The 27293-nt window shown below is 46.4% G+C and overlaps 1 protein-coding gene and 1 non-coding gene across 6 annotated transcripts in view; both read right to left on the reverse strand.

Annotated features, from left to right (window-relative positions):
• Positions 1-10207, reverse strand: part of BRD1 (bromodomain containing 1) — a 50170-nt gene extending 39963 nt beyond the window's left edge. For 3 of the 5 annotated variants that reach the window (XR_010748113.1, XM_066358720.1, XM_066358719.1), the window contains exons 1-2: positions 9893-10025; positions 5441-6821 (exon numbers count right to left, since the gene is read on the reverse strand). Coding sequence is in view for 4 of the 5 variants with exons in the window: in XM_066358720.1 (XP_066214817.1) it covers positions 5441-6807 (1367 nt within the window). In the remaining variant the exon portion in view is untranslated. Of the gene's footprint in view, positions 1-5440; positions 6822-7649; positions 7737-9892 lie in introns of those variants that run through there. The other 2 variants (XM_066358718.1, XM_066358717.1) reach the window with 2 other exon arrangements.
• Positions 10208-14007: 3800 nt separating this feature from the next.
• LOC136390220 (U6 spliceosomal RNA) lies at positions 14008-14114 on the reverse strand. The gene has a single exon (XR_010748653.1). It is a non-coding gene; the product is annotated as a U6 spliceosomal RNA (small nuclear RNA).
• Between the last annotated feature and the right edge of the window lie 13179 nt (positions 14115-27293).

Here is a 27293-nt window from a genome sequence, read left to right on the forward strand (position 1 = left end):
GAAGCAGGGGACATCACTGCATCCGGATGGAAGGATGCATGGCACCTACGTGGTACCTAGGCACACCTCCATCAGCAATGAGGACACCAGACAAACCCAAAACAAGGCTGGCTCTATTAAAGGGAAAGGGGAGTCTTCTTTAAAAACAGGAGATCTCGCCCTGGCCGGTTGGCTCAGCGGTAGAGCGTCGGCCTAGCGTGCGGAGGACCCGGGTTCGATTCCCGGCCAGGGCACACAGGAGAAGCGCCCATTTGCTTCTCCACCCCTCCGCCGCGCTTTCCTCTCTGTCTCTCTCTTCCCCTCCCGCAGCCAAGGCTCCATTGGAGCAAAGATGGCCCGGGCGCTGGGGATGGCTCTGTGGCCTCTGCCTCAGGCGCTAGAGTGGCTCTGGTCGCAACATGGCGATGCCCAGGATGGGCAGAGCATCGCCCCCTGGTGGGCAGAGCGTCGCCCCTGGTGGGCGTGCCGGGTGGATCCCGGTCGGGCGCATGCGGGAGTCTGTCTGACTGTCTCTCCCTGTTTCCAGCTTCAGAAAAATGAAAAAAAATAAATAAATAAATAAAATAAAAATAAAAATAAAAACAGGAGATCTCAAAAGACACTGAGCAGCTGTGGAAATGTCCAAGTCAAAGGAGACTGACTAGAACAAGTCCTGACTAGAGGCACAGGGCCATCTTGTTCCTTCCTGCTTTGAGGCAAATGGACAACAAAGAAACCTTCACCATACCCAGACAGGTCAGCCTGTCTTAGATGTGTCCCACCAAGTGGGGTATAGGAAGTGCCCTCAGAGGATGCCCATGTGTGCATGTTACACAGGCAAGGGACATGGGACACAATGTTAGCAACAGGTGAGCTCAGGTAGAGTTATTGTTGCTCTTCTTATTTTTGCCATGTTTTATAAACTTAGAAAATTTTCCAAATGAACGTTGAAATAAAGATGATACCCCTGACCCAATTTTAGTCTCTGTGTGTGCCCATAGAGGGCCCCCTTCCTCAGTCGGTCTGTCCTACTGTTGACTGTTGAACACTGACACAAAATGTACGTCCAAAACAGCGTTCTCCATGTTAGCCCAAGCAGCACCTAAGCTACAATGGTGGTGAGACTGTGTGACAGTTACCCACTGCCAGTATTAAGGCTTCAAATAAACTGTCACCTTATCTCTACCTAAAGTAAGTGAATACAGTGGACGTGAACAGAAATGGCAAAAAATCACTATGCTGGTGAGTTCCTCTTGGGGTCTGAAAGCCTGTTCTTTGTGCAGGGGACACCTGGGGAAGGAATTCGGCCTGGTAGGATGGCCAGTAGAGCAGACATGGTGAGTGTGGGCAACAGCAGAGTGGTCCCGGCAGAGGAGACCACCAAGTAGAACCCCAAGTCGGAGGGGGCCTTAGGACAGAGCAGAGCCTGGGCCGATGTGTCTAAATGCTTATAACCAGAGAGCAGAGCCCACAGCACTACACCCAGAAACACTAATTTTAGTTCAATACAAGAATCTCTCAGAAGAGTACAGCACATCTGAAACATGCACTGAAAATGATGAGATATGCAGCCTTTAATAACCCAGACATCTTTCCTAGCACTATTTTACTTTCATTCACTTTGGCTCTTTGATAAAAACAAATCTGCTTACCAGATGTCCCATATCCTACCTCACTGGAGGATGCCCTTTCAGGCCGGACTGGAACAGACTCACAAGACACCCAGTCCCCCCGAATTGAAAGCAATGAAGTCATAGGAAGGTGAGAAGTAGATCATACAGGATGGGGCAAAAGGAGGCTTACAGTTATTCATTTAGAAAATACTACAATAAATAACACTACAAGAATAAACTCTGTGTTTCTTATACTCACAACTGTATACGTAACTCTGCTCCACCCTGAGTAAGACAGCACTCAAGACAACACTCTCAAAAGAGCTCAGGCATGGCACACTCTTCAGTGACCAGGAGACAGCAGTTTGGTATCAGAAACACCGGCCCTGCATATCCACAAAAAAATGCACTCCACAACCTGCACTTTTTATGTTTCAATTTGGTTTTTAGTTGTTCTTTCCAGAGAAGCAACTACACAGGCTCTTCCACTGGGGACCCTGGGTAGAGCTACCACCTAAGCCGGCAGGGCTCCCTCACCGCCCTGGGGCATCCACAGGAGCACACACACACACACAGAGCCCTGCTATGAGTCGTCCAGAGAAGGGCTTTCACCTGGAAGGGCTAAGCCAAGCACACCTCTCATGTCCCCAGTCCACAGTATATCAGAACTTTTATAATATGTAAAATTCACTGCCAGAAACATGAAGGAAAAAAAAAAGGCATACAAAACTCAAGTCCCAACTCCTGCTAAAGATAACAAACATAAATATCCCCTGTCCAGTAGCTAGTAGGCACTCACTCTCCCATTTGTCCTTAAAACGGGACATCTCAGAAGACACTGAGCAGCTGTGGAATGTCCAAAACAAAGGAGGTTGACCAGGACAAGTCCTGACTAGAGGCACAGGGCCAACTTGGTCCTTCCTGCTTTGATGCAAACAGACAACAAAGAAACCTTCACCATACCCACCTAGAGGTCAGTCTGTCTTAGATGTGTCCTACTAAGTGGGGTGTAGGAAGTGTCTGGTAAGCAAGGACACCCACCAGCAGAAGAAACAGGCAAAAAGGGAAGGAAAAGGAATCTCTTTCCTCTTCAGATAACTTCTCATATCTTCCCCAGTTTCTTGTTTTGGTTTTTGTTTTGTTTTTTAGATTTTATTTATTGATTTTACAGAGAGAGAAGAGAGGGAATAAGAAAGCAAGAAGTATCAACTCAGAGTTCCTTCACTTTAGTTGTTCATTCAATGCTTCTCATATGTGCCTTGACCAGGCAAGCCCAGGCTTTTGGGCCGGTGACCTCAGCATTTCAGGTTGACACTTTGTCCATTGCACTACCACAGGTCAGTTTAAAAATGTTGTTTTTAATAATGTTGTTTCTATGCTGGAAAACACTTTTATTTATTTTTCCCCCTGAAATGAGAAGCAGGGAGACAGAGACAGACTCCCGCATGCGCCCACTGGGGGCAATGCTCTACCCATCTGGGGCGTTGCTCTGTTGCAACTGCAACCAGAACCATTCTATTCTAGCACCTGAGGCAGAGGCCATGGAGCCGTCCTCAGCACCAGGGCCAACTTTGCTCCAATGGAGCCTTGGATGCAGGAGGGTAAGAGAGAGAGAGAAAGAAAGAGGGGGAAGGATGGAGAAGCAGATGGCCGCTTCTCCTGTGTGCCCTGGCTGGGAATCAAATCCGGGACTTCCACAAGCCAGGCCGATGGCTCTACCACTGAGCCAAGCAGCCAGGGCAACACTTTTTATTTTAAAAGGGAAAACAGGCACAGAGGGCCACAAGTAAGGATACTGGGACAACGACTCAAGAGTAACTTAAAAGTCTTGGGCACTTCCAGCACACTGAAGGCAGGATCCTCACAGGCAGAAGTACCAGGAAGGCCAAATGTCTACCAGACTCGAGCCACCCCACCAGCAATCACGTTCCAGCAGTGCTGTTCTTGGCCACAGCAGTGGCCCTGCCATCCAACCTGATGCCACGAATCTGAGTTCTTGAATGGACAGGCAAAGCCTCACAATATCCACAACTTATTCCAGAATCTCTTAGAGAAGTAAAAAGCAATCTTTGTTATTTAAAAATTAAACATCTCCTCCTCTCATTAAAAACAGACCATAACTTAAGAGTCAATGAAAACTTAGTAATTAAACCACTCAAATTACAAAAGCATTTCACAGTCCCTGCCAGTCCAGCCCCCTTTCTCTCAGAACAGATTCTGCTCTCTGCAGGGAATAAGGGAAATCCCTCCTCTTCTGAGGATCTCCAAAATGATTGCTCAATGAGTCCCACGGCTCTCCTTCAGCACCTGCCCCAGAGTTTGTCCCAGAGGATGTCGTAGGTGCTGCTCTTGATGGTCCCACACCAAAGCTGTGGAGAGCACCTAGCTCCCCCTTGCATGCAACATGCCGGGCTTTAACCCAACCCACACTCCAGTGGGGCCTCCTGCACACACTCAAAATTAATGCCTCTGTCCTTCAGCACCCAGTACTATGCTGTAAAAGAAAAAAGATTTTATTTCAGGAAAAAAGCCATGCTTCTAAATCTTAATACAAAGTATATGCTTGCTCCTCTCAAGACCAAAACAGTACAATAATGTCCGTGGCAAGTCCCACTATACTCTTACCACCTAACTAATCAGTGTGATGAAAATCATGACACGTTAAAATAAACTCTATCTTTTAATCAAATGTGAATTATTTTACATCACAGAAGTGCAGGAAAATAATACGAAAAGCTAACATTAAATATGCTGAAGATAATTTTTTTAAACACAAAAAATATACTGGTAGTCTGTTAATCCACTTGATCTGTAAGATAAATACAACTTTATCCGTGACTTTCCGATAACAAGATAGTCCAGGTAACAACAGGTATCTTATCAACTGTTCTCACAAGCAGACATCTGTTTAAATGTTGACATCATCAGGTCAATGCTTTACTTCCTTAACCAAATGTTTTAAAGCCCCATTCCCTATTAAAAATAAAGAGCACCACTTCCTCAAAGTTCAAGGAAGTGATGGAGTGGGGATGTCTGCTCTCCCAGATTCACAGAGCACTCACGGGTTCTGGTGTAAAACTCATCAAGTCACTTACCTCTATTCTGAACAAGAACATTTCAAAAGACAACCAAATAACAAAAGTAAGTCTGTAATAAGAGGAGCAGGCAAAGACGAGGAAAGAAGTTCAGGCACAGGAATGGACACAGCTGGATGAGGACTAGCCAGAAACAAAGAGCGGCAGGGTCTGCTCACAGCGAGCAACAGCAGAGCCCGGACCTCACCACAGTGGACCACCACTCAAGGTCAGAGAGCCCTACACTGACCAAGCAATGTTCATATCACAAAGGAAATGGTCAAGATAACCAGATAAACTCACACAATAGAAAAGTGGTCAGCCCTCCCTCCCCAGAGCTTTCACCAGCCCCACTCAGATCTCCATCCCAGTGTGTTCTTAGCCACGCTGCTTCACTTTCCAACAAATTGCTTTAAAAATTCTACAAGGTTCCCAAATTTTGGTGGAGGAACAAGGTGAGAAAGAGCATTTTGTTGTGTTAGAAGGCCCCAGATTTCTGTCAGTGTAGCCTCTGATACCCTGACACCATCTGACTTACCCCGTGGGCTGATGTGAGCATTAAGGAAATCACACACCTTCCAGGTCTAATAGACTCAAGTCTTTTGCAACATCCATGCTCCCACAAAGTGACAAATGAATAAGGCCACATTTTAGGAAACCATTAGGAAGCTTTATAAACATAAGGCTTGAGGATGCTCTAACATAGCCTGTGGAGCCCCTTTCTGGCACCCCCATTCTAGGCTCATCCTGGCCCCCACGCCTGCATGTGCTTACCTCTGGGGGGGTATATATGGAGCACACACAGGTGGCAGAGCCGCACAGGGCTCACTCAGTGTTTTCTTTGCCTTTTTTGCTTTCTTCCTGACCTTGGATGTGGGCCTGACCGTTTTGACTGAACTGTCTTTTCGACATACACCGTTTTTCATTTCAACATCCCCATAAATGTTCAGAGGCCTCCGGGTACATCCCGGAGGCGTGTGTACATCACAGTAAGCGGTCTTTCTTACGGAGAAGGTCGTGGCGCCTCCAGTCAGTTCTTTCACAGGCTCCATTTTCATGTAGAGGCCAGCTTTTTGGGCACAGGTCACATGGAAGGCTGTGTAACAGTTGGCCTTATGGCACTGGATACAGGCACCCACGCCCTTCTGCTTACAGAGGTAGCATGTCAGCTTCCACCGGGCGGGAGGGATGTTCCTCACACCATCTATGGGTTCAATGAATACTGTGTTGGCAAAGCCAACCTCCGGGATCCACAGGGCACATACCACATGGCCCCAACGGTCATCGTCTGTCTTTTTGAAGGCACCTCCCTTGTTGGGGCATAGCACGCAATCAGCAGGCCGGGACCGGGACTGTAGGCAGTGTCGGCACAACCACTGGCCCTCAGGGATGTAGGGCACCCCGTAGCATTCCTGGTGCACAGCCAGGTTGCACATGTCACAAAAGAGAATCACATTGCTATTCTGGCACTCGCCATCCATGCAGATGCAGCACACGGCATCCTCGTCGATCAGGGACTGCTGCTCACCCTGCTTCTGGTTCTCACAGTAGGACTCCTTCTCGAAGCGGTCCATCAGGAACTCAAACACACTCTGTGACACGGCTGCCACGCAGTCACCCTTCCGTTTCTCGTTGACGATCTCCAGCCAGGCATAGTCCTCCTCGTCCATGTCATACTCTACCTCATTGTCCAACTCCTCCGCTGACTTCTCAACGAACTTGTAGTACACAGGAGGCCTCCTGGGAGCAGATGGGGGGCTGTACTCCACAATCCGCACCTTGGGCTCTGGAAGTGCACTAGCTGAGGCTGGTGTGCCATGGGCACTGGGAAGGGCTTCATTCTTCTTTTTGACTCTATTGTTTTTGTGACGCTTAGTTCTTAAGCACACAGGTGGTCTCTCACTATTTTCTTTATTGCTGTTGCATTCACTCATTTCTTGAGCAGTGAGGTCATCTTCTAATATGATCTCCAGGGGATCAAAAATACTGATCCTGTGCAGGCGCCCCTCAATCTCTATCTCCACCATCCTCTGAGCTTGGGCGTAGGTCAGGGTTTCTCTTGTTGGGGAGTGCTTAGTACTGCATGGGGAGGAAGGGTGCCTCGCTGCAGCTCCTCGATGACATCGTCCTTTCCTCCTCATTTGGTACTGACTCCCTGAAAGAGAGGCAGAGGTGAAATTAACTCAAGAAAACCACCATGCACACTTGGGCAGAGCTAGCTAACCCACTCACACTAAATCAAAAATTCCAGATATTTTTTTATTTTGAGGTTTCCAAATCACTCATCCCAAGACTCACGATCATATTTCAACAGCTCGTCTCCACCAGGCCATACCTCACCAGGGACTCCCAGGACCAGACGGCAAGGAGTGGCCCTCAAGAGACATGTGCATCAACACGTCCCTGTAGTACCTTCTGTGATTCCCACTGCTCACCAGCTACCTTCCTAGATCAAGCCAACAGATCACTGAGATAACTGGAACATCCCTCAAGAGCAAGTGATCCCATCCTGAGCCCAGGGAAGCCCATGCCTGTTGAGTGAGACTCTAGCAGGCATGGAGGTTGTAACCATGAGGCAAGGGTACTCAGTGGCTCCCTGTTTCTGACCAATGCTCCCCAGAACCCACTCTCCTCCTCCCCTACTGTTGCACAGGAGAGTGCCCCTGGAGCCCAGTGCACCAGTCCTGGCAGCATCCGTGCTGGGGGCCAGAGGGTTCAGTGGTCTGACCACAACCTACTTCTCCTTCCTCTCTGTGAACATATCCTCCACATCCATGCTGAACCAAGAGGGGAGCCCCTAGGGAAACAATCTTCATCCCCAGCAAGGCCTCAACCCAGTCAGCCTGCCCCGTATACACCAAGCCACATACAATGTGCCAGAGATGGCACCTCTGCTCTCACTCCACAGTACGGTCCATCCCTTGAGAACCCCATACTGCTTGCAAAGCCCCCACTATGAGTTTGCTGGCAATGGCTCAGGTACCTGAAATCTTGCCCAGAGACTTATAATTTGCACTTTTCAGTCTCCACTGTCACGAATAGAGTCTATTTTCATGTGAAGTCCCTGAGTTTAGACCACCACCTGCCAAACAGAGTATCTGTCACCTTAGGATCTGACAAGGATCACTCTCAGACCTCTGAGACTCCACCCTCCAAACAACCATTTTATTGACAGAAAGCAAATGATGTCTAAAAGACTGGCTTACAAACACACATTCCAAGTTGAGCTCAAGGTTCACAGCTGCATTTGGCCAGCCAGGAGGAGAAGCCTGGTATCAAGCACCTGCAGGAGCCTGAACCACAGCCTCACCACCACCTAGCTAGCTAGTCTTTGGGAAAACTACTCAAAGAGTGGGCTTTACTTTGTACATCCCGAAAGGAAATCCCAGCAACCCCTAAACGCACTTTCTAAAATAGGCCCTGTACAATGTGGTTTTCCTTTTTTTGTCAAATGGAAATCCACACTTTGACAGGAATTTCTTGTAAAGAATGGCAAACCCCATAGTCAGCCAAACCCCAACTCACCTGCACTCAGGGGCCTCCACAAGAACCCAGGAAACCAGCCCTGGATTCCTGGGGAGCATCAACAAAACCACTGCCCAGCCTGCAGTCCCTTCTGAGGGTGTCTGGGTGTGTCCCCCAGGTGTCAGTGCCACAGCCTACAGAGGGGACCCTAATACACTCAGAAACAGGTTTGCGTGTTGTTACTGAGGTGGGGCAGAAGCAACAGTTGGTTACTCACCAGATTAAAAGCAAACATGTAATTGCCTCCTCTACAGCAAAGTACCAGGGAAGGGAGCTCTAACTTCAACCAGCCCTCCAAACTGACCTGTCCCAGTGCACGCTGAAACCCTACAAGACTTCTACCCAAGGCTTAACAGTCACGGCAAACAGTGGCAGGGAAAGAAGACATGTTTAGCAGCATTGCCCAGCACAGTGCCCCACGACCTCACCTACTCCAGCATTCCCACACCCACAGGCTCTTCTACGTTCCTTCCTCTGGCTCTGTCCACCGCTGGCACTTTTGCACAGGAAGAAGCATTTGCACCAGAGAGGGATGGGCAGGAAGAGTCAGGAAACCTCCCCAGAAACAATTCTTGTTAAATACATCCAGAAAAGTCTGGGAGCCCCAAGAGGGTAGACTCCACACCAATAATCAGCTCACACTGTCAAGTCACCTCACTTCCTGCCTGGCTTCGGCCGGGTCCCTGAGACTCTCCCAGCCGTGGCTCCCTGCGCTGCTTGCTGCTCTGCGCTGCAACACGCGAGGAGCAGCAGCACACACCTCCTGGACCGCGTACAGACCAAGTGAACATAAAGCGCTCAGGTCAGTGCCCTGGTAGGGTTGGTGCTAGGCCAGGTAATCAAACAGCAAGCAGCCCGAGTCTCTGACCCCGTTTCATGCGAGGGTCCGGCAGAGGTGAGGTCTGTGGAATGACGGGACTCTTCTGGGGACTCAGAACTCACTGCGAGCTCACAGCAGAGCCCTATCTGCAGACTGTGCCTTCACAAACTCCTTCCTTCAAGGAAGGGCCCAGGAGGGCCGGGGCACAAGTCCACTGCACGGTGTTTACTGCCAACACCGCCCGGAAGCGGGAGGGCCGCTGCCCTGCGCCGCCGGGGCCTGACCTTGCGTCCACCAACTCCCCGGTCTCGCAGGAAACCTCCACAGTCGCGCCTACGGACAAGCTCCCGCCCGGCAAAACGTACCAGTGTGTCTGTTACATAATGCGACCCGCGGGCGCGACCAGGACTCCCGACCGGGGACAGCCGGCCCTTGCGCCGGTCCCGCCCCGCAGAGGCCGCCCCTGCGCCGCCCGAGCCCGAACAGGCCGGGCGGGCCCGGAACGAGTCCGGCCCCGGCCTCTCCGCTGCCCCGGCCTCACGCCCCACGGCCCAGCCTCTCCCGCAACCCGACTCCCACCGCTCCAGACCACCGGGCCCCCGCCCCACAGAGCTCGGCCTCCCCAACGTTCCCGACGTCCCGGCCCCTGGGCCCCCAGCCCCGCAGCCCAGACCCCCGCAGGCCAGGACCCCGCAGCAACCCGGCCTCGCGCCGCACGCCCGACCACCCCGGCAGCCCCTGCCTCCGACCCCCGCCCGCCGCCCGCGGACAATGCACCGCCGCCGCGGCCTCAAACATGGCGGCGGCTCGGCACTCGGCCGCAGGCGGCCCGCGAGGCGGCGGCGGTGGCGGCGACCCCGAACAGGCCCCCGCCCACTCACCTTCGGGGCCGCGGGAGCCCGGCGGGCGGGCGGGCGCGGGGGCCGGCGCGGCCGAGGCGGCGCTAATGGCGCCCGCGGCTCCTCCGCCAACGGCCGCGCAGGCCCGGCGCCGCCGCTCTGGGCGCGAGCTCCAATCGGTGGGCTCCTGTCGGCGGGCAGCGGCGGCGGCGGCGGGGGCGGAAGCTGGGCCGGGGAGGCCAGGCGGGACCCGGCCGGCGGTGGGAAGCGGGGAGCGGGACGCAGACGCGGGCTCGGGTCTGCTAGGACGCCCGGGCCGGCTCGCTCGCTTGCTCCCCAGCGAAGGAAACAATGCGGTGAGCGCTCCGCCCGGCGCGCTGCGTGCGAGACGTGCCCCGCCCGCCGCCGTGACGCAGCGCTGGGGGAGGGCCGCTGGGGGGCGGGGCCTGAGGGCGGCTGTACACCGGGGCTGGGGTCTGGAGGGCCTCGAGGCTGAGGAGGATGGGGGATGGGGACTGAGGGGACTGAGGGGGCTGGAAGGGCCGAATGCCTGAGGCGGTTAAAGGGCCTGAGGGGGATAAGGGGGCCGAATGTCCGAGGTGGCTGACGGGGCCTGAGGGAGTGAATGCCCGAGGGGACTAAGGGCCTGAGGGGGCTGAGGAGGCTGCTGAGGGGACCAAATGCCTAAGGAAGAGGAGGGCCTGAGAGAGTAATAGGACACGGGTGGTGGCCTGAGGGGCACCAGGCTGGGGAAAGAAGCAGAGCAGACCTGAGGGGTGCAGGGCGGAGGGATGCCTGAGAGGGGACCCCAGTGGGGAGGAAACCTAAGAAGTGGTGTGGCAGCTGTACCTGAAGCATGGGCGAACACGGGACAGGGGCCCTGGGGAGCCTGGAGCTGGGAATGAAGGGAACCCCAACAATGGAAGGAGAAGAAAGGCAGTGGCCACCTAACGAGAGAGAGAGAGAGGGGTGGCCTGGTGGTGGAGGGGGAGAAGTCCCTGGGAAGAAAGGAGGGGCTCCGGATGTGATGGGGCTGGGAGAGGTCTGCTCTGCTCAGGCCTCAAAGCTGAGCATACCAGAAATTTGGTGCCTGAACTTTGTTTAAACTCTAAAATTCAGTGATTTTGTGAATTTTTATCTGGACATCGCATCGCAAAACGTTTTGAGAGATGGGAGCAACCTGAATGGTTCCTTGGTTTCCTGGGAGGATTTGTCAGTGCAAAACTAGCTGTATGGGGAGCACAGACCCAGGCCGGGGAAAGAAGCTTGCAAGTGGACCCCAGCTGGTGGCATCAGGGGAGGTTACTCAGGAAGAGAATGGACACCCTCCCCACCCAAGGCAGAGTTGGGATCCTTCTGAGCTGGTCAGATACTCCCCCACATGGGCAAACAGGGCAGGGTCCAATGCTAGGATCCTCCATTAGACACTACTAGATTGGGAGTGGGCTGTCCCTGCCAACCCAAATATCCTAAGTGGGGGATGGATCCCCCACAGAATTTTTGCTGACCAGCACTTGTGCACCACTGTACCCAGTGTACAAGTTGAGAAGTGAAGGCTTAGAGGGTGGCTTAGGACTGCAGCTAAAGTCACCCAGTGGTCAGTCCTGAGCAAGCTCCTACATCCTACATCGAAGGTGGTGCCCCTCGAGCCACATCCTTAGGCCCAGGTGCGGTAAGCCCAGCACATCTGCTCCAGACCCAGGAACTGCAAGTTTTCTCCTCTGCTCTTAAGATGTCTGCTTATATGAGTCTAAATGGGCTGGGGCAGCCAGTAGTGGAGTGCAAGTGAGTGGGGCCTGCACTCTGCTCGCCTCCACCTTGGGCAAGCCAGATGCACACCAACAAGCTGGAGGGTCTCACAACACAGAGCACAAGACAGTTTAATGAAAGAGAGGATGGAAGACAAATCCTCCACATCAGTGGTCCCCAACCTTTTTTGGGCCACGGACCGGTTTAATGTCAGAAAATATTTTCACGGACCGGCCTTTAGGGTGGGACGGATAAATGTATCATGTGACCGAGACAAGCGTCAAGAGTGAGTCTTAGACGGATGTAACAGAGGGAATCTGGTTATTTTTTAAAAATAAAACATCGTTCAGACTTAAATATAAATAAAACGGAAATAGTGTAAGTTATTTATTCTTTCTCTGCGGACCAGTACCAGTCTGTGGCCCGGGGGGTTGGAGATCACTGCTCTACATAACAAAAGAGAGAAGGGGAGATTGGCTTCTCAAAGAATAGAAATTTGCCCAAGGAGTTAAAAAAAAAAAAGACCCATAGTCATGTCAGTGTCATTGTGGAACTCCAAGGATAAAGAGCTGAACACAGAAACCTTCAGAGAGGAAAGATCTTTAATCAGACTGAACCTGACTGTCAGTTGTTTTGGGAGGATGGAGAAGCCTAGATGATTCCTTGAGAAAGGAGTGATTGACTAAATTCTAAGATATAGATAGATATAGATATATAGATATAGATATAGATATAGATTTTTTTTTTTTTTTGTATTTTTCTGAAGCTGGAAACGGGAAGAGACAGTCAGACAGACTCCCGCATGCGCCCGGGATCCACCGGGCACGCCCACCAGGGGGCGATGCTCTGCCCCTCCAGGGCCTCGCTCTGTTGCGACCAGAGCCACTCTAGCGCCTGAGGCAGAGGCCACAGAGCCATCCCCAATGCCCGGGCCATCTTTGCTCCAATGGAGCCTCGGCTACAGGAGGGGAAGAGAGAGAGAGGAAGGAGAGGGGGAGGGGTGGAGAAGCAGATGAGCGCTTCTCCTGTGTGCCCTGGCCGGGAATCGAACCCGGGACTTCTGCACGCCAGGCCGACGCTCTACCACTGAGCCAACCGGCCAGGGCCAATTCTAAGATATTAAGACTAAAATTCCATACCCAGTGAAACTAGCATTCAAATGAAAGAGCAAAATAAAGATATTTCATGGCCTATAAACATCCAAGTTTGCCTGACCTGTGGTGGCGCAGTGGATAAAGCGTCGACCTGGAAATGCTGAGGTCGCCGGTTCAAAACCCTGGGCTTGCCCGGTCAAGGCACATATGGGAGTTGATGCTTCCTGCTCCTCCCCCTTCTCTCTCTCTCTCTCTCCTCTCTATAATGAATAAATAAAATCTAAAAAAAAAAAAAAAAAAAAAAATTTAAATTAAAAAAAAAAAAAAAAAAAAACATCCAAGATTACCTCACACAAAGTCTCTAAAAAATTACTGAAAGATATCCTCTAGCACAGCAGTTCTCAACCTGTGGGTCGCGACCCGGCGGGGGTCGAAAGACCAAAACACAGGGATCGCCTAAAGCCACGATGCGACCCCTGTGTTTTGGTCGTTCAACCCCCGCCGGGGTTGCAACCCACAGGTTGAGAACTGCTGTTCTAGCAAAATGAAAAGTGAATCTGAGAGTAAAACATGGATGCCAGCAAAGAAAACAGTCTGGACTGTTAAAAAGAAAACCAAATAACAACTTGAGAGAAAATCCCAGATGAACCGAATGTGGCTATGATATGAGAAGAGGGCAACAGGAAATAAAAGTGTATGTAAGTTTTTATATTGTCATAGGATTTTAGAATGGACAGAAAAAGGTTAAAATATCCAAGTTTTCACTAAAAAAAATGGAAACAGGATTTACAAACTTCAGTACTGATGAGGGGAAACTGAAATGAAAAATTGACAGTGCCAACAAAACGCAGAAAAGAGGAAAAGATAAGTGTGTGGTAAATAAGGAACATAATAAATGATAGGAATAAATACAAATGTTTGAGTAATCAGACATGTTTGAATTAAAGCAGGGGTCCCAAACTACGGCCTGTGGGCCGCATGCGGCCCCCTGAGGCCATTTATCCAGCCCCCGCCGCACTTCCGGAAGGGGCACCTCTTTCATTGGTGGTCAGTGAGAGGAGCATAGTTCCCATTGAAATACTGGTCAGTTTGTTGATTTAAATTTACTTGTTCTTTATTTTAAATATTGTATTTGTTCCCGTTTTGTTTTTTTACTTTAAAATAAGATATGTGCAGTGTGCATAGGGATTTGTTCATAGTTTTTTTTATAGTCCGGCCCTCCAACGGTCTGAGGGACAGTGAACTGGCCCCCTGTATAAAAGTTTGGGGACCCCTGAATTAAAGTTATCTATTGAAAGACTGAGACTATTTTTTTTAAATATGGAACGCTTCACGAATTTGTGTGTCGCCCTTGTGCAGGGGCCATGCTAATCTTCTCTATATCGTTCCAATTTTAGTATATGTGCTGCCAAAGCAAGCACTCTCAGTCTTTATTGGAATAAAAATATCACTAAATAGTGTTTATAAGAAATATACCTAAAAATGTCATATTGAAAATAAAAGAATGGAAAGCATGTACCATACAACTTTTACTCCTCAAAAGACCATAAAAAGAAGGAATAACAAAAGACTAAAACTAGAAGACATCTACAAGTTTACCCTGCAAATGATTAGTAACCAAAATATATAAAGAACCCTTTCAAATCCATTAGAAAAAGATAAGGCAATAGAATGATGGGCAAAACCCATATCAAGCTCCTTACAGAAAAGAACATAGAAAGGGCCAATAACTTCACTAGTAATTTTAGAAATGCAAACTTAAACCACACCAAATGAGCACAAACACTAAAGTCTAGCAATACCCAGTGATAGCAAGAGGGTGATCCCTACTGTCTAGAATGTCAAGTGGTGCAATTATCTTGGTAAATATGTAATATGGTATTACCCAATGAAGTTAGACATGTGTATCAGTTATCACTGCATAGCAAACCACCCCCAAAACTTCATACCTCAAAACAACAATCGTTACCTTTGCTCATTGATCTACTACATCTGTTCAGCAGTCACATCTGGTCTACTCTATGCTGTGCCGGCTGGGGCAACTCCACTAGGCATTGGAGGGGCTGTGTCCAAGATGGTACACTCATGTGGCTGCTAAGCTGGTTCATGCTATGAACTGTGTGCCTTGGTGATTTCCTCATGGGATGGTTGTCAGGTTCCCAAGAGCAAGAGTTCCAAGAGAACCAGGTAGGACCTGTATCACTTTTTATTTTTATTTTTGTAAAATTCTTTTTCTTTCTTCTTGATCTACCTCTAACCTTTAATTTAATAGACTGCATTTTCACAAACAAGTGAGACATTTCTTAAATGACATTTTCTCACTTCAGAATTCAAGAAAAAGTTTTTACCGACTCTTCACTTTTAAGATAAATCTAGTTATTTGCATAGTTTCAATAACCAGTCCTCCTTTTTACCAGGATATAATTAGAAAAATCGATTGTGCAACCAAAGCCTTACATTGTGCCATATTTGAGAATACATCTCATGTGATTCCATTTACCCCACCCAACTGCGGAACAAGGGTTGTAGCATCTATGTTGAACCAATGCCCACACAGCCCTCAGAACCAAACTAGTCAGCTCTCAATCTTACAACTAGTAAGGAAAACAGGAGCTGTGGCAGACATTACAATACTTAAGAAGACAGAAATGTACCTACATTCACAGGCACAGCAGGTAAACCTGAGGGAGATTAGTTTGGTTCAGTTTTGTGACCTAAAGAGAAAAGCCAATAAAAAAATGTAAATATCAGGCATAATAAAGGCCCAATCCTACCTTCCTTATGATGACATCTCCAAACAGAAGTTGAATTTCCAGACTCTGTCATTGGGTAATGCCATACGGCTTAGATGTGCTGGCTTAACCAGGAGGCTCATATGTGTTAATTACTACTTCTCACAGCACCTGTGTGGATGAATCAGTTCCAAACACAGTAAGACTAGCTTTCTCTGCTTAAGAATAACCTTTGGAGATTATCATCATGAAGGGTAGGGGTAGGAAGGGCGATGCTAATAAAAATTTTCCAAAACTTCTAAAAAGACAGAGGAATGACAGTGGGTCCTTTGGGTGGAAGGTTAAGTATTGTAGCAGACCTACCAAGGGAATTTTCTGATTTTCTGGGTGTGCTGTTTTTGTTACTTACTATTGATTGTGGCTTTTTACAACTCAGGGAGAGAAGACTTGTGGAAAATAATGTAGAAACAATTCTTGTCTGAAAGGAATGCAAATAAATTCTGCCTAGTAGTAATACGATAGAAATTATTTCTGTCTGTAGAAAAAAATTACAGTTAGAAGAGATTGTAGTTTTATGGCCCTATAGAACACTGACCTGTTTGTTTGGTTCTTTTTTATTTTTTTAATTGAGTTGAGAGAAAGAGGAAGGGAGGGGTGAAGAGAGAGAAAGAGAAAAGAATCAACTCATTTCACTTATTTGTTCCATTTAGTTATGTACTCATTGATCGCTTCTTATATGTGCCCTGACCAGGGGGTAAAATCTGCAACCTCTGGTGCACCAGTTCAATGCTTTATCCACTGAGACACCAGCCAGGGCCAACATTGACCTGTTTTTAATCTAAATTAGCAAGTTAACTTAAGCAAACTATTTTCATCTGCTTACAAATACTTTCCTCTCTCCCCAATATTTTGAAGCATCCTCACCACCATGGTTTCCTTATAAATGGTTTAAATAAATCTTTGACACAGCCTTACTTTAGAGCTATACTTTTTTAACTTTTTGAAAATTATTATTTGACAGCTCCTATATCTACTTGCCTCCTAAGGATCTCCTCTGGGATGTCTACAGGCATCTCAACATGCCTGATACTGAGTATCTTCATCTCCAAACTTCTCCTTGTCTTCAACAACTGTTAGGGTTGAACTGTGTCCCCTACAAAAGAATGTGGACATCCTAACCCTTGGAACCTGTAAATGTGACTTCATTTGGAAACAAAGACTTTATAGATGATCAAATTAAGATGAGGTCATTAAAGTGAACCCTAATCCAGTGACTTCTGTTCTTATAAGAAGAAGGAGATTTGGATACAGACAGAGGCAGAAGGACATGTAACACCAGAGGCAGAGATTGAGAGGATGCAGCTACAAGCCAAGGAGCTTGGAGAGCTCCTTGCAGCTACCAGGAGCTAGGAGAGGCAGGAAGACCCTCCCCTACAGGTTTTTTGTTTGTTTGTTTGTTTTTTCATGTTTTCAAAGCTGGAAACGGGGAGGCAGTCAGACTCCCGCATGCGCCCGACCAGGATCCACCCGGCATGCCCACCAGGGGGCGATGCTCTGCCCCTCTGGGGCATTGCTCTGTTGCATCCAGAGCCATTCTAGCGCCTAAGGCAGAGGCCACAGAGCTATCCTCAGTGCCCGGGCCATCTTTGCTCCAATGGAGCCTCAGCTGCGGGAGGGGAAGAGAGAGACAGAGAGGAAGGAGAGGGGGAGGAGTGGAGAAGCAGATGGGTGCTTCTTCTGTGTGCCCCGGCCGGGAATCGAACCCAGGACTCCTGCACGCCAGGCCGACGCTCTACCACTGAGCAAACCAGCCAGGGCCCTCCCCTACAGGTTTTAAAGGGAATGCAGCCTGCAGAATCCCAGATCTCAGACTTCCAGCCATGAGACAAAAAATTTTCTATTTTTTAAACCATCCAGTTTATGGTTCTTTGTTATGGCAATTATACCTTCTCTGTAATTGATGACTCCCTGCTTCCTAAATGAAAGGCAGTGTCTCCCTGCTCCCATCTGATCCATCAGCAAATCCTGTGGGCTCCTGTTTCAAAATGTGTCCAGAACCAGCCCACATCACCGCCTCTTCTGTTATTACCTCGCGGTCAGTCACTACACTCTGTCACCAGGGTTATCTCAGTATTCTGACTAGTCTGTGCTTCACCAGGCACATCTATATTTTTTCTATACACAGCATCCCAAGTGATACTGCCATACCTGTGCTTACAAACTTCCAGTGGCACCCCATCTCTCACAGAATAATAGCCAAAGTCCTCAACTCAGCAACCAAAATAAACAATCAGCTTAAAAAACAGGTAAAGAGCCTGACCAGGCGGTGGCGCAGTGGATAGAGCGTCGGACTGGGATGCGGAAGGACCCAGGTTCGAGACCCCAGGGTTGCCAGCTTTAGCGCGGGCTCATCTGGCTTGAGCAAAAAGCTCACCAGCTTGGTCACTGGCTCGAGCGGGGGATTACTCAGTCTGCTGAAGGCCCGCAGTCATGGCACATATGAGAAAGCAATCAATGAACAACTACAGTGTCGCAACAATAAAACTGATGATTGATGCTTCTCATCTCTCTCCGTTCCTGTCTGTCTGTCCCTATCTATTCCTCTATCTGTCTCTCTCTCTCTCTGTCCCTGTGTAAAAAAAAAAAAAAAGAATGTTCTTCAAGCAGAAGAAAAATGATACCTGGAATGAAAATCCAAAAAAAAAAAAAAAAACAGGTAAAGAACTTGAGTAGATATTTCTTCAAAGAATATATAAAATGTCCAATAGGCACATGAAAAGATGTTCAGCATCATTAGCCATCAGAGAAATGCAAGTCAAAACTACAGTGAGATACCACTTCACACCCACAAGGGCAGCTAGAATCAAAAAGATATAGCAAGTATTGGTAAGGATGTGGAGAAATTGGAACTCTCTTGCATTGCCAGTGGGAATGTAAAATGGGGCAGCTGCTTTGGAAAGCAGTTGGGAAGTTCCTCAACAGGGTTACCATGTGACCCAGCAATTCCACTCCCAGGCATAGACCCAAGAGAAGTGAAAAAACCTGCCCACACAAACTTATATGTAAAGATTCATAACAGGCCCTGGCTGGTTGGTTCAGTGGATAGAGCGTTGGCCTGGTATATGAACATCCTGGGTTCAACTCCTGGTCAGGACATGCAGGAGAAAAGACCATCTGCTTCTCTCTTCCTCCCTCTCCCCTTTCTCTCCCTCTTCCTCTCCCGCAGCCAGTGGCTCAATTGGTTCAAGTGTCCACCCTAAGTGCTAAGGATAGCTCACTGGTCCAAGCATCAGCCTCAGCCACTAAAAATAGCTCGTTTGCCTGACCTGTGGTGGCGCAGTGGATAAAGCGTCGACCTGGAAATGCTGAGGTCGCCAGTTCAAAACCCTGGGCTTGCCTGGTCAAGGCACATATGGGAGTTGATGCTTCCAGCTCCTCCCCCCCTTCTCTCTCTCTGTCTCTCTCTCCTCTCTCTCCCTCTCTGTCTCTCTCCCCTCTAAAAATGAATGAATGAATTAATTAATTAATTAAAAAATAAATAAATAAAAACAGCTCGTTTGATTCTAGCATCAGCTTCAGACAGGGGTTGCAGAGTAGATCCCAGTCGGGGTACATAAGGGAATCTGTCTCACTATCTCCCCTCCTGTAACTTAAAAAAAAAAAAAAAAAAAGATTCATAGCACTCATATTCATAGTAGCCAAAAAGTGAAAACAAACCAAATGTCCATCAACTTGTAAATGGACAGGTAAAACGTGGTCTATCCATAAATGGAATATTATTTGGCAATGAAAAGAAATGAAGGCCTGGCCTGTGGTGGCGCAGTGGATAAAGCGTCGACCTGGAAATGCTGAGGTCGCTGGTTCGAAACCCTGGGCTTGCCTGGTCAAGGCACATATGGGAGTTGATGCTTCCAGCTCCTCCCCCTCTCCTCTCTCTCTCTCTCTCTCTTTCTCTCCCTCTCCTCTCTAAAATGAATAAATAAATTTAAAAAAATTAAAAAAAGGAAAAAAAAGAATCACACTTTCTTTAAAAAAAGAAAAAGAAATGAAGTACTGAAATGTGCTACAACATGGATGAATACTGAAAACATAATGCTAAGTGAAAACCCCCAAAAGGCCACATGTTGTGTGATTTTATTGATATGAAATGTCCATAACAGGCAAATCTATAGAGACAGAAAACAGATTAGTGGTTATGAGGGCCTCAGGTAAGGGGCAAGTGGGGAGTGACTGCTAATTGGTACAAGGTTTCTTTGGGGATGATGAAAATGTTCTCATATTGACTGCCAAAGGTTTCACAACCCTGTGTATACATTAAAACCACTAAATTGTATATTTTAAATGGGTAAAGTAGATGGTATGTGAATAATATCTCAATAACGCTGTTTTTAAAACACATTAAATAATTACATAAATAAAAATTTTAAATAATATCAGAGACTTCTAGTTCAGGAGTAGATAATTTGAACACATCTCTCCCTGCTCCTCCAACTAAATACAATTTTTAAAACTGGGAAATAATACAGAAGACAAGTATAGACCTCTGAATGGTGGAAAAAGGAAGGTAGGCTAACCAGGGACCTAGGGTTGGGGAAAAAGATAGTAGCTTGGAGTCTCCCATTCCCCACCCAGGAGTAGAAGGCAGCCCAGGCCCAGTGTCTCCCCGCCCACCCTCACACCAGCAGATGTGAGGGAGCCCAACTACCCTCCCACAGGGGAACTGGCAGATATTGAGCAGGAACCCTGCTTGTACCAGGTCTCAGGATAAGTTCTCCATCTATGGGTCCATCCTTTCCCAGTGGCCACCAACTAGCCTGGGCAGCCTGGACAATCACCTCTGTCCCTACAGACAGCACCAGCAGAATTAAGTGGAAGCTGTTGTGGTACCAGATGAACAAAATAGACCAGAATAGAAATGCAAAGTCCCTGAAAACTAAATTATCATTGCAGCCACAACCCACAAAAGCAGGCCAGGATGTGCTACCCCTAACCAGCATGACTGCCTGATAAAATGGAAGGTTTAAATGGGATTCACATCTCCTGACGTACTATTCAAACTGTTTAGATTACGATTTTTTAAAAGTACTGTTATATCAAGAACCAGGAAATTCATAACCTGAATAAGAAAAAATAATCAATAGATACCAACACTGAAACGAATCAGATGCTGGAATTACCTGACAGATAAAATGCTTCAACAAGCAATTACAAATTATCTTGAAAGAAGTTATAAACCAGAAAATCCTAGCAAAGAAACAACTTATTAATAAAACAAACGAAAATTATAGAGCTAAAAAATACAATAAACCAAAATTTAAAAAAATACTCAACAGGCTCCATAGCATATCTGATATGATAGCAGAAAGATTCTACAAACAATAAGATAGAACAATAGGATTTACATAATCAGAATACCAGAGAGAAAATATACTGAGAAAAATCACAAAGCTTCAGGGAACTGTTGGGACTATAAAAGAGAAAATTTACATTTTTACTGTTGGAGCCCAGAAGGAGAGAAGAAGGGTGTGAGGCTGAAAAAAATATTTGAAGAACTAATGGCAGAAACTTTCCAAATTTAGCAAAAGCTATAATACCCACCGATTCAAGAGACTGAGCAAATCCCAAACAAGATAAAACCAAAGAAATCTATGACATGCACATGACAATTAAACTTCTAAAAACTAGTTACAAAAAATATATATATTGAAAATGGACAGAGAGAATCAACACATTGCCTATATGAGAAGAACTGGGGGGAAACAAGAGAGAGAGAAGAACAACTGGAATAACAGTGGATTTTTCATCAGAAAACACAGAGGCCAGAAGGAAGTGGCAAATTTTTCAAGTGCTGAAAGGAAAGAACTGTCAACCATGAATTCTATGTCTAGTGAAAATATGCTTCGGGAATGAGGGGGGAAACAAAAACATCTTCATACAAAGAGAACTAATTTATCACTAGCAGAACTACCCGTATAGCATAGCTAAAGGAAGTACTCCAAATGATAAATAAATTATAACAGAAGTCTTAGAGCTTCAGAAAGGAGCAAAAAAACAACAGAATAGATAAAATAGGAGTAAACAGATTATCCTTTTTTATCACGAGTTTCTTAAATAATATCAAGTTGTTGAAGCAAAACTTGTAATTATTTGATATGGCACTAAATGTATAAGTAGAAAACACTTTAGTCACATTTTTTATTTTTATTTTTTAAATTATTTTTATTGGCCCTGGCTGGTTGGCTCAGTGGTAGAGCGTCAGCCTGGCATGCAGGAGTCCCGGGTTTGATTCCCGGCCAGGGCACACAGGAGAAGCGCTCATCTGCTTCTCCACTCCTCCCCCTCTCCTTCCTCTCTGTCTCTCTCTTCCCCTCATGCAGCCAAGGCTCCATTGGAGCAAAGTTGGCCCAGGCGCTGAGGATGGCTCTATAGCCTCTGCCTCAGGCGCTAGAATGGCTCTGGTTGCAACAGAGCAATGCCCCAGATGCGCAGAGCATCGCCCCTGGTGGGCATGCCGGGTGGATCCCGGTCGGGCGCATGCGGGAGTCTATCTGACTGCCTCCCTGTTTCCAACTTCAGAAAAATACAAAAAAAATAAAATAAAAAATAAATTATTTTTATTTATTCATTTTTTAGAGAAGAGAGAGAGAGAGAGAAGGGAAGGAGGAGCAGGAAGCATCAACTCCCATATGTGCCTTGACCAGGCAAGCCCAGGGTTTTGAATCGACGACCTCAGCATTCCAGGTCGATGCTTTATCCACTGCGCCACCACAGGTCAGGCTAGTCACATTTTTTAAAATGAGGATAGTAAAGGTAGCTAAGTGGAAGTAAGGTTTTTACACTGTGCTTACAGATACTCAAATGGTATCTGTAGACTTTGATAACATATATGGATTCTGCAATACCCAGAGAACCTCTGAGAAAACTATACAAAATGTTACACTCAAAATCAAAATGGAATTCTAAGCAATATTCAAGTAACCCATAGGAAGGCAAAAAAAAAAAAAAAGAGAGAGAGAAAGAAAGGGACCTTGCCAGTGGCACAGTGACACGGTGGCACAGCAGTGCCATGGATAGAGCATCAGCCTGGAGCACCAAGGTCAGTGGTTCAACCCCCACGTCACCAGTTCTAGGCCCAGTCGGGGCACCTACGAGAAGCAATCAATGCATGCGCAACTAAGTGGAACAACAAGTTGATGCTTCTCTCCCCCCCCCCATAACAAAAAGAGAGGAATGAGAAAGGGAATAAACAGAAAACAAATAGTAAAGTGGCAGACTTATGTCCTAATATATCAAAAATTTTAATGTAAATGGTTTAAATACACTGATTGAAACACACAGATTGTCAGAGTGTATTAAAAAAAACTCAACCCAACTACATGCTGTCTAGAGGAAACTCACTTCATCATAATGACACAGGTAGGTTAAAAATAAAAGAATGAAAAATATATAATACATGCAAACATTTGTAAAAAATGTAGGTGTGGCCATAGTTTATTATTTGTTAAATAATGTACATTATATGTTATAATGTTATTAATCTTGTATTAAAATTAGGTAAAGTGACTTCAGAGCAAAGAAAATTACTGGGAACAAAGAGGAACATTACATAATGATAAAATGAGCAATCCTTCTGAAAGACATAATGATCCTAAATGTGTAAACATCAAACAACATAGTTTTAAAATACATAAATCAAAAAATAATAAGAGCTGAAAGGAGATACAGGCAAATGTAACATTATAGTTGAGGACTTTCACACCCCCCTTTAACGACTGATAGACCTACTAGACAGAAAGTCAATAAAGATACAGAAAATCTCAATACTACCAACATCTGACAAGATCTAAACAATATTTATAAAACACTCCACCCGGCCTGACCTGTGATGGTGCAGTGGATAAAGCGTCGACCTGGAACTCTGAGGTCGCCGGTTCAAAACCCTGCACTTGTCTGGTCAAGGCACATTTGAGAGTTAATGCTTCTTGCTCCTCCCGCCTTTCTCTCTCTCTCTCTCTCTCTCTCTCTCCCCTCTCTAAAATGAATAAATAAAATAAAGTTTAAAATAAAATAAACACTCCACCCAACAATAGCAGAATACACATATTTTTCAAACAGCCATGGAACATTAATCAGGATAGACCATGTCTTGGCTCACAAAGCAAACCTCAAAACATTTAAAAATATTTAAATCATAATGAATGTGTTCTCCTGATCATAACGGAATCAAACAAGATATCAAAAGCAGAAAGACCACAGGAAAATCTCCAAGTACTTGGATCAGGGGTCCCCAAACTACGGCCCACAGCTGCATGCGGCCCCCTGAGGCCATTTATCCAACCCCGCCGCACTTCCGGAAGGGGCACCTCTTTCATTGGTGGTCAGTGAGAGGAGCATAGTTCCCATTGAAATACTGGTCAGTTTGTTGTTTTAAATTTACTTGTTCTTTATTTTAAATATTGTATTTATATTTATTCCCGTTTTGTTTTTGTTTTTTTACGTTAAAATAAGATATGCGCAGTGTGCATAGAGATTTGTTCATAGTTTTTTTTATAGTCCGGCCCTCCAACAGTCTGAGGGACAGTGAACTGGCCCCCTGTGTAAAAAGTTTGGGGACCCCTGACTTGAATACTAAACAACACACTTCTAAATAATTCATGACTCAAAGAGGAAGGCTCAAGGGCATTTTTAAAATATTGAACTGAATAAAAAGGAAAAGGCAATACATCCAAATTTCTGGGACACAACTAAAGCAGGGCTGAGAGGGAAATCTAATTTAGAGCACTAAATACACAGCCAAGAAAAGAGGAAGTCTCAAATCAATAATCTAAGCTCCCAACTTAAGAACCTTGAAAAAAAAAAAAGAGCAAAGCAAGCACAAGGAAGGAAATAATATAAATAAGTGTAGAAATCAATAAAATTGGGAACAAAAAAATCAGTGAAATGAAGAGCTGGATTCTCAGAAAAAAAAACACAATAAAATCGACAAACCTCAGGCAAGACTGACAAGAAAAAAGAGAGAAGACAAATGACAAATAAAAAGAATGAAACAGGAGATATTGCTCCACACCCTACAGACATCAAAAAAGTAATGAGGTTATGATGATTAATGTTATAAGTCAACTTGGCTGGGTCACAGTGCCCAGATATTTGGTCAACATCATTGGGGATGTGTCTGTGAGGTTGTTTCAGGATGCAGTTTACAGTAAAAATCAATGGGCTTTGAGTAAAGCAGAGTGCCCTCCATAATGTGGGTGGGCGTTGTCTAATCAGTTAGAAGCAAAGAGGTGTGACATCATTACCCTAGGGAAATGTAAACTAAAAGCACAATGAGCTATCACACCTAATGGATGAAAACAAAAAGTTGTGACCACAACTGCTGGTGACAATGTGGAGACACCTGATCACTCCCCGTTGCTAGTGCAGATGTGAAATGGTTCTGCTGCTCTGGAAATCAGCTTGGCAGTTTCTTCAAAAACTAAACGTGCAAGTACAACGGTATGACCCAGTAGTTGCGCTCTGGGTACATATCCCAGAGAAATGAAGATTTCTCTTTACACCACAGCCTATACACACCTGTTTCTAATGTCTTTTTGGTAGTAGAATAAAGCTGGAATGAACCCAGATGTTCTTCAATGCGTGAGTGGTTAAACAAATCGGTCCACCCATACTGTGGACTACTACTAACAATACAAAGGAACACATTATTGATGCATGCAACAATTTAAAGGAAACTCCAGGGAGTTATGCTGGACAAAATAGCTACTCCCCAAGGCTATTTACTATGTGATTCCACTTGTAGAGAAGTAAAATTACAACATTTTAGGGATGAAGGGCAGATTAGCGGTTGTCAGGGATTAGCGTCCAGTAGGAGACATTTGGGAGGTGGGTGTGGTTATAAAAGGGCAACATGAGCCATCATCATTGGTGCTTTTCAGTATCCTGACTGTGGATACAGGAACCAACTTGGTGATAAAACTGTGCAGAAGTTAATACAATCACAAATACAAGTAAAGGCGGGAAATTAGAATGAGGGGATGGATTGTATGAGCGTCAATTTCCTGCTTGTGACCTTCTACTGTTTTATAAAATGTTAGTTACCTCTGGGGAAACTAGCTAACATGCACTTCTGTGTTACTTGTTAGAATCACATGTGAATATATAATTACCTCCATAAAACTTTCAATTAAAAAACTTCTAATGCTAGGAATTCTTTCTGAGGAAGTAACCAGAGGGGCTGCAAAGGCATAAGAGTAGTCATGCTTCTCCGAGAACTATGACAGAGAGCTAGACGCAGCTGGCACCCCTTCCTAGAGCTGTGTGTCCACCTGTACTGTGCAGCCACAGTTGGCCTGGACATATGGGGGTAGGTATTTTAAATGAAAACAGCATACTAGAAAAGAGTACACATAGTGAAATCTCTTTTTTAATCTGCCAACATGTATATAAAACCTGGACAAGATATACATCTAATTGTTCTCAAAATGATCCTTGCCAGGGGAGCAAGCTTTCGGGAGGTGGTTAAGTGCAACTCCACCGTGAGTGCCTTGGTCCCTGGGACACCAGCCCTTACATCCACCTGCCCAACTCCACCTCGGTTAAGGCCTATGTAGCTATGTTCCCTGAAGTAGGAGGGCCATTGAAGGCATACATGAGCACCCAGAAAAAGAGCAGAACAACAGTTTGCACATCTACAACAGGAGCCTGCAGTCCTGCCTCTCACACATACACACGAAGTGACAATGAAAAACCGGTTCAAAGCGGAAGCTGAAAGGCACTTCCTCTTTGCTAGTCCTGGAGGTGCTGGAGCCTCCACTCCAGGCCCCACCCACCGCAGGAGGATTCCAGGAAGGGTATGGATGGAGATACCTAGGAGGGGGCTGTTACCTGAATGAGGCTAGGTGCTCAGATGAGGGGATAGACACTGGGGAATGGCTGGATTCACCTGGTGTCACTGCCCAACTCCACCCTAGGAGTAGCTGATCTCTGGAGATCAGCTCTGGTGAGTTACTGCCCTGCTCCACCTCCTGCTCTCAACATGGTCTCCAGATTGCAGGCCTCTCTACTTCCATGGAGGTTTCTGTGGGCCAGGAGCTTTTGGGGCAAATGGGCACCCAGATCTTCAAATTTCATATAATTTTCACAGGTCATGAAATAAGTGTTCTTATTTAGATTTTCCCTCATGCATTTAAAAATAAGAAAAAAAGTCTTGGCAAGGGGCTGCACAAAAACAGGTGCTGGCAGGGTTAGGGCTGCGCTATAGTTTGCTGCCCCTGAGCCATACGATCATCCAGCACTGTTCTTTGCGAGGCAGCATTGTAGGAAGGGGGAAGCCATCAGTGAGAATAAGCAAAACTCTGCTATTGAGTTATGATCATTATCGAGAGTGTGAAAAGGTCATAAATTCCTGCGTGCCTGCCTCAATTATCCACACAAGAGAGGGTTGTGGAGGCTGTGGGAGGATGGGGAGTAGAGCCATGAAGGGCTCTGGGCAGAAGGGGTCCGTGGACTCACCTTGCAAAGTATGCCAATAATTGTTGAGTAAATGAATGCTTAATCATTACACTGATACTTATACAGTGTACACACTTGTCATTTTCAAACAAAATAAACTGTAACCCACAATCTGCGTTAGGAAATTCTACATAACATGTCCAGATTGCTTACATATACTTAAAAAGGGGCCGAATTACACGTGATCAGCACCTGCTGCCGCTGGCCCTTTCTACCCGAGGGGCTGCTCGGAAGTCACAGCCTGCCAACCCAAGGCTTCCCTGGTGTTGGCTACCACAGTGTGAGCGTCTTTCTCCCTGGCTCCCACTGGGGTTAAGTTTTAATCCCATTTCTACATAGAACGGGGCCGCGCCTGGA

Source organism: Saccopteryx leptura, chromosome 1 (assembly GCF_036850995.1).
Source record: "Saccopteryx leptura isolate mSacLep1 chromosome 1, mSacLep1_pri_phased_curated, whole genome shotgun sequence".
Classification (NCBI taxonomy): Eukaryota; Metazoa; Chordata; class Mammalia; order Chiroptera; family Emballonuridae; genus Saccopteryx; species Saccopteryx leptura.